This window comes from Ips typographus, linkage group LG1 (genome assembly GCF_016097725.1).
Source record: "Ips typographus isolate SLU linkage group LG1, UJ_Ityp_2.0, whole genome shotgun sequence".
NCBI lineage: Eukaryota > Metazoa > Arthropoda > Insecta > Coleoptera > Curculionidae > Ips > Ips typographus.
This window is the reverse complement of record NC_138422.1, coordinates 1,271,687-1,279,053: the sequence shown is the minus strand read 5'-3', so window position 1 is coordinate 1,279,053 and position 7,367 is coordinate 1,271,687. Positions and strand designations below refer to the sequence as shown.

Here is a 7,367-nt window from a genome sequence, read left to right as displayed (position 1 = left end):
TAGTTTGGGTTTGAATTAGGTTAGGAACTCTTAAATCACATGATCAGTAGAGTGAAAATGTAAAAGTAGTCACGTGATAGGATTTTACTTGTTAATTGTGTGTATTACCATTACCAGTAATTACTTTACCAGGAAAATTTGACCGGTAAATTACAAATTGTACAAATAATAGCAGCAGATTTGCGTCATTTTTCTTATCTCAAAAGCGTATTATTGACAATATATTGACCGAAATTTGACTACGGTTGACTACGGCCCTAAATTCAAAATTTGATTGCGCTCGTATACACAGGTGTGATAAAATTGAACTGATAAAGCGAGCACAAGTGACAAAAAATGCCACAAAAACGCCACCAAATACAGTGACATTCCTGCTTCCTGCCGATTTCAGTCTTGATGTTCACTGGGGTACACTACCATACATATTCAAGTTATTCAGCGTCCTAAAAATGTCTCAAATCCAACAACTCGATTTAGAAAATATCGGCAGGAATATCAGATCCAAAAAAATGGGTGTTGCTAAAATCGTGGACGGAAAGTCCAGAAAATGTTTGCAACCTTTAGAGAATCACGCTGTTCCGAAAGCTAAGAGAGTTAAATTGGATGAACCACTCCAAACGGTAATTTTGGTTAAATTTTTTTTTGTTGGAGTAAAAGTGAATTTCTTTAAGGTGGAGGAAAGCGACCAAGAACAATCACCGCAACAACTTAAATACTTATTCAATGAAACCGAACAGTCCAATAAGGTTGCTTTAAGGGAAGATAATACTGCACCTCTTCCAGATCCTTTACTTTACATTGCGGAGTACAAACAAGTAAGACAGTTGACGGTTATTTTAAAAATGTTTAATGAATGGGTGTGTTGCAGGACATTTGGGATTACTTGCGTGAATTAGAATTAACGCATCCTGCCCCAAAACCCCGCTATATGCGGAAACAGGCTGATTTGAACTGGAACGCTAGGAGCATCGTGATAGACTGGTTAGCTAGCGTAGCTGACGCTTACGATATGTGTAACGAGACACTGCATCTCAGTGTAAATTATGTGGATAGGTTTTTAAGCCATTACGCTGTGGTGAGAAGGGCGGAAAATCCAACACCAAACACAGGAAAAAGTGTAAATTGTTATAGGCCAGAAGTAAATTCCAACTGGTGGGCGCCTGCGCGATGCTGATGGCGGGAAAAATGGAGGAAATCTATCCCATTGATGTGAAGGAATGGAGTCACTTGGCCGCGGAAACTTTTACACCACGTCAGTTGTTAAGGATGGAACGACTCATAAGCAAAGTTTTAAGGTCAGTTTTTTCATACAGGCGTGGTAAAACTAAAACTGACAATAGGAAAACCATGTAACTGACAGAGAAACATTGATAAGTTCAAAAAGCATTTCAAAAGCTCTCCAAATAGACTAGAAGCTTTTAAATGCTCCTGAAGTAGTCTAAAAGCATACAAAAAGTTTTCAGAACGTTCCAAAGCACTTGACTGTTTTCCAAACAGTGTTAAAGCTTCTAGATAATTCTAAAACAGTTTCAAAATAGTCTAGAAGCTTCGAGTACCTTTGAAGAGATTTCAGAACAATCTAGAAGCCCCAGAACGATTTAAAAGCTTCCAAATGTTCCGAAAGCAGCATAGAAACTTCCAAAACCGTCCAGTAGCTTCTGACTGCTTCCAAAACAGGCTAAAAACTATCAAAATTGTTTACAAACTTCCAAGCTTGGGAGAAAACCAGTTTTTCTTTTATTATTGCACTTGCAATATTGGTTATCCTGAACTTGAAGACATTTCATCTAAAGTAATGTAATTAAAAAACACTTTTTGACAGTTTTAGGATGCAACCTCCCACCATGGTCAATTTCATTCAGCATTTTTGCCACGAGCACAACCTGGACAAGAAAACTACTTGCCTCGCTATGGTAATTGTGTAAAAATTATACAGAGTGTCCGTTAAAAAACATTCTTTTAGTACATCAGTGAGCTGGTTCTACTTGAAGGTGCGCACTATCTAAACCACAAACCTTCCAAGTTGGCGGCTGCCTCCATAGCCTTGGCCAGGTAAAACACTAATTAAAACCAACAAAAATTGCATTCTAAAACTAAATTTCAGACACACGTTAGCAGAGAAGTCACCGTGGCCAAAACAATTCAAGAACTACAGCGGATACAATTTGAAACAGCTCAGCCCTATTGTGGTCAGACAACAGCAGTCTCTAATAGACAGCCCTCATAAAGAACAACAGGAAATCCAAACCAAGTATAAAAGTGGAAAGTATCATAGCGTGGCCCTGCTTAAACCACGAAACTTGTCTTTGGCTCTGCTTGATGAAGAGGAAGATTGAACCGATTTACTATTTTTAATTAATATTGATTAGTATTTGTTTTTTTTTTATACACACATTTTTTAATTTTTATACCGCATTGCTGTGATACTATATGAACTGTCTAGCAGTTTGTCTGAAAGTGTTTTTATAGCTCTAAGACTAAATTTTTTATTATAATATCAACATTTTTAATTATTAGTTTAAAAACAAAAAACAAAATTGTGTGTGAAACAACCGTATGTTTGTCTTATGTTATGGAATAAAATATTTTACTACAGAAAATTTTTAAATATTGGCGTTTCAAGATAAGATGATCAGTTTTGAAAACAGTTTCGGGCATTGCAACTGTGAAATGTCAAGAAAGCTGAACGAGTACTATAGAAAGGTACAGGGTTCTGGATTTCGTGTGTTTTGACAAGGAAACCCCATTTCCCGGCTAGATAGAAAAAAACTAGTATACATGTCTAGAGGTCGATTTTTGAAAAAAGATTAATGAGAAAAACCGTATTTCGATATTTTGTCAGTTCGCGGCGCTAGAGGGAGTTTTTCGAAATTTGCCCATTTTGAAAACTCTTTCACAACTTAAATATTTATTATATTTGTTATAGTTGTTATTGTTATAGCCAACTGCCATTTCGATTTAAAGTAATAAAGTTAGGTACATTTTTGAGAAAAATCGATCTCTAGACATGTATACTAATTTTTGCCGATTTGTCCTGTCAAAACATCCGGACACCCTGTAAATTCAATTTTTTTGCAACCACCCCATAATTTGTTTGTAAAAATCCAAAAAGTGCCAAACATTTGTCACGATAGTAACAAAACTTATAATAACTTATAGAGTTATAAATGTATACCTATATCCGAAATTGATCCAACTATCAAATTCACGAAGTTGAAATGCAAGAATAGTATATTTTCGACGACTTACTTTGAAAGTACCTCATGTACGCTTCCATTTAGAAGCAGAAAGGGGTTATTTGCCGCGCGCGAGCAGAAAGAGAGATTTTCTGCTCTAGAGCGTTTTCGCTTTCTACTAACAATCTACTCACCAACTTTTTTCGGCGTTTCCATAACAACGCTTGACATACCTGTTTTATGGAAACGCCGAAAAAAGTTGGTGACTAGATTGTTAGTAGAAAGCGAAAACGCTCTAGAGCAGAAAATGATTCACTTTCTGCGCGCGTGCGGCGAATGACCACTTTCTGCTTTGAAATGGAAGCGTACATGAGGTACTTTCAAAGTCAGTCGTCGAAAAATAATTTTTGTTTGTTGTTTGCAAAGCACCGATTTTCTTTACAAGGAAGCATTTGAAACTTTTTGAGAGACTAATTGGAGAACATTTGAAAGCTTCTAAGTGGTTTTGGAAAAACTTTCAACTGCTGTAGAAGCATTTTGGAATTTCTACAGGGTGGTCCAGTTTTAAGTGTCAATAATTCACCATTCGATAGCCAATCAAAAAATAAGTTGACTTGCATTATGTAATTTTTCTGAAAAACGTGTCCTAAGGAAGATACAGTCCAAATTTCAATTTAAAAAATCGTTTTATAGTGTAATACTGAACATTCAAGACTTGTGAGAGTCCAAATTTGTACTGAATAGTCTAAAAACTTGCTATTTACTACTAGGAATAGTCTTATAATTTGTTTTCTCAGTCTGCCATCCTGGTGAGCCATCCGAGTGTCTGAAACTGGATTTCAAGAACTAAAAACAGTCTGGAAATCAAGACAAAGATTATATTGTGCATGAAACTTATTTTTTACTACTAAAAATAATCTAAAAGTTGACTTTTAGGGCTAGAACTCACTTTACTAGGACTAAAAAGACTCCCAAAGTCTATTTTCAGGACTTTAATTGGTTTACAACTCAATTTTCTGGACTGGAACAAGTCTAGAAGTAAATTACATTTTCGGACTATTTCATTTCTAAAAATTAGTTCTCAAGACTAATATCGTAGCATTTGGGCACCAAATTTTTTTATTTTTATTACTGAAGAAACTTGACTTTTGGAAATAGTCTTAAACTCGATTTTTCAGTCTTAAAAAGCACTAAAAACAGTCTGAATTTCTTAGAGATGCTGCAATTTATTGCACCTATTAATGTAGAAGTCAATTTAATGGCGAAGAAGCTTGAAATTACATTTTCAAGACTATGGACAATGTACAAACTGGCTTTTAGGCCTGATAAGTCAAAAACTTTGTAAAGATAGTCTTGAAACTCGATTTGAGGCACTGAAAACAGCCTTAAAGCACTTAAAACAGTCTAGTTTATTAAGAAATACCCGAATTTTTAGCACTGAGGTGTCTAGAAGTCGATTTAATAGTGACAAAGTTTGAAATGCCATTTTAAGTCTATGAAGAATGTAAAAATTGTTTTTTAAGTTTGCTATGTCAATAACTTGGTGAAGATGTCTTGAAACTCCAAGATAAAAGCACTTTTGAAGCACTAAAAATAGTCCAGAATTCTAAGAAAATGAAAAGCAAAGTAAAAAGCACAAAAAATTAGTTTTTAAGACAATTTACTTGAATCTCAAATTTCAAAAACTTACCTCGAATGCAAATTTTAAGCTTATGATGTTACATTTCATTAGTTCAGAGTCATTTTTTGGTGTTCAAGTAAATTTTTAAGGTTTAAATGTATAGATTTGTAGTAAAAAATTCTAGAAAAAGTAGTTTTTTATGTCTACAAGTCAATTTTTAATATGAAAGTCTCCCGATTTGCATGAAAACTGGTTACAAACGCAATTTTTAAGCTTCTGAAATAAATTTTTATCATTCCTAAGTCAATTTTCCGTTTCCAAGACAATTTTTAAGTTGGGTTGGGTTAGTTTTGGGTCTTTGAACGTAATAACTGAATTATCTCCTAAACGAAGTTTCAAATCAGAATTTTACTATAAGAGATAATTTCTTTTCCATCGTGAACAATGAAATTAAAATAAACTGTAATTTTTGAAAAATCTTTCAAAACCATCTTCCTGTATCTATGCTACTGGAGAATTTTAGTAAACCTCATTCATAATGACTATTAATTTCATAAGTGCTTTTAGTTTGATCAAAATTGCTCCAACGGTCTGGCAGTTATGACAAAAAACTGATTTTTTACACAGAAATGTATGACTGTATTTTCCTTTTTTCAGGGAAGCATTTTTCAGGAAAATGACATAAAGCATGTCAACTTATTTTTTAATTGGCTATGGATTGGTGAATTATTCACATTTGAAACTGGACCACCCTGTATAGTGTTTTAGTAGCCCTTGAAATCTTTTTAGACTACTTCAGGAACATTTGGTTGGTTTTTGGATAGTTTCAAGAGCATATGGTTCTTGATTGCTTTAGAGGCATTTGGAAGTTTGAAACTTGACTGTTTTGAAACATTTTGTGCGCTGTGAGAGTAGTTGAAGAGCATTTGGAAGCTTTTGGGACAGTTAAAAGAGCATATTGAATTTTCTGGACTGTTTTAAAGACATTTGGAAACTTTTAGTTTCCGTAGAAGCTTTTAAACTGCTCTAGGAACATAGGGAAGCTTTTAGCCAGTTTGAAATCTTTTGGGAGCTTCTAGAGTAGTCGAAGAGCATTTGAAAGTTTGAGACTGTTCTAAAAAAAAAATTGCTTGCACAAGAAAATATCAAAAAATGTCTAGATAATTGATATGTTTTTGTCTTTCACAAACCTTTAATATCTCAGTCTCAAGGCAATAAGTCTGTTTTGCTTAGTCTAGTTCCTGAAAGTCCTCGTTTATTTGATCACCCTGTACAATATACCATATCTAAGACAAACTGTGTTCTTGACATCAAATTTTATTTGATTCTCCTGTAAAACAACTCAAACATTTTCGAAACTTCTCTCTGGCAAAAATTCAAGGAGAGAGACCGCGTGTCACTTACGAGTGGCTCTTCAATTTCACACGTCGGAGGCACAATTTAAAGTTTGGCGACTCTGCGACGGATCGGAGTTTTAGAGACACCTGTTGGACCATCGCCAGCAGCACGGCAGCGACGTTCTCCTCGTCAGTTTTCCGCATATCGTCGCCGAAACAGCGCGCTCCAGGTCAGCTACACACCGTCAAAATCGGTCCGGTTTGCTCTCGCGGTATTTACCATGAAGTGCGTGGCGCTCTTTGGAGTTTTATGGATGGTCTGCAGCGCTCCTGAAGTTTTTTCAGGTAATAACTGAAAATTATATTCACCCTTCCACTATTTTTCAAACCGATGGGGTTGAAAGCACTGTAATATTTTGTATCCGATCGTAAACCATCAATCCTTGTCTGTCTCAATATGAGATAAACGGGGATGTTTAAAAGTATATTACATAATGTGTGTGTGTGTAATTAGAGCTCCCCCTAAATTTATATTGATGGCTTCATGGTGCGTTAGCGGTCTTTCAAAATGGGGAATGTTTGCGTATCTGTTACGGGACCGATTTTCGGGCCAAATTAGGCATTAAGGGTCTCCTTTTTGGAGCCCGTTTCTTCCAGCCAGAGCACGAAGCGCGGTATTTGAGCGATTAATTATCGCGCCCTCATGTTTGCAACGATCCAACAGAAAAAAAACCGCATATATGAATCAAAAAACGACCCAAAAACCTTTTTTTAGTGGCTATTTTTTGATTCTTTAATGACTACACAAACAAGTCTAATTACATAACACAGAAAGTTATATACAGAATGAAAAGTAAGCAAAATGAACCATTATACAAACCAAAATGTTGTCTATACAGTGTGTTCCATATTGGTTCTACATGTGTTGGGGTCTCGGTAACCGTAATAGCTACAGAGTCGGTTAAATGGGGAAAGTTTTAGGGAATTTTATGTGAAACTTATTTCCGGTTTTCAAATTAAATTATCTTTCTCCGTTCTTCCGGAAAATTGGGAAAACGTCAGAGGCTGCATTTTAAACACTCTTTAACAAAGCCAAAGACATTATTAAGGTACTTTTTTTAGGTAGAACACGATGATGTAATTGGAAAAAATCTATTGGTCATTGGTTTCCGAGATATGTATGATAACTTAGTAAATTCTTATGGCATTTTTGCTTTTTTGGAAAGCGCTTAA

General features: G+C 35.2%; 2 protein-coding genes across 2 annotated transcripts in view; both read left to right on the top strand.

Annotated features, from left to right (window-relative positions):
• The first annotated feature begins 338 nt into the window (after positions 1 to 338).
• LOC145735681 (cyclin-A2-like) lies at positions 339 to 2,600 on the top strand. Its single transcript, XM_081989663.1, has 7 exons — positions 339 to 620; positions 672 to 815; positions 869 to 1,075; positions 1,132 to 1,295; positions 1,823 to 1,913; positions 1,964 to 2,052; positions 2,105 to 2,600. The coding sequence occupies exons 1-7, from the start codon at positions 450 to 452 to the stop codon at positions 2,334 to 2,336; spliced, it is 1,098 nt and encodes a 365-aa protein (XP_081845789.1). The 5' UTR covers positions 339 to 449; the 3' UTR covers positions 2,337 to 2,600.
• A 3,717-nt stretch (positions 2,601 to 6,317) lies between these two features.
• LOC145735716 (uncharacterized) overlaps positions 6,318 to 7,367 on the top strand; it is a 150,678-nt gene continuing 149,628 nt past the window's right edge. The window contains exon 1 of the mRNA XM_081989716.1: positions 6,318 to 6,479. Within this exon, the coding sequence (XP_081845842.1) occupies positions 6,416 to 6,479 (64 nt within the window). The 5' untranslated portion in view covers positions 6,318 to 6,415. The remainder of the gene's footprint in view (positions 6,480 to 7,367) is intronic.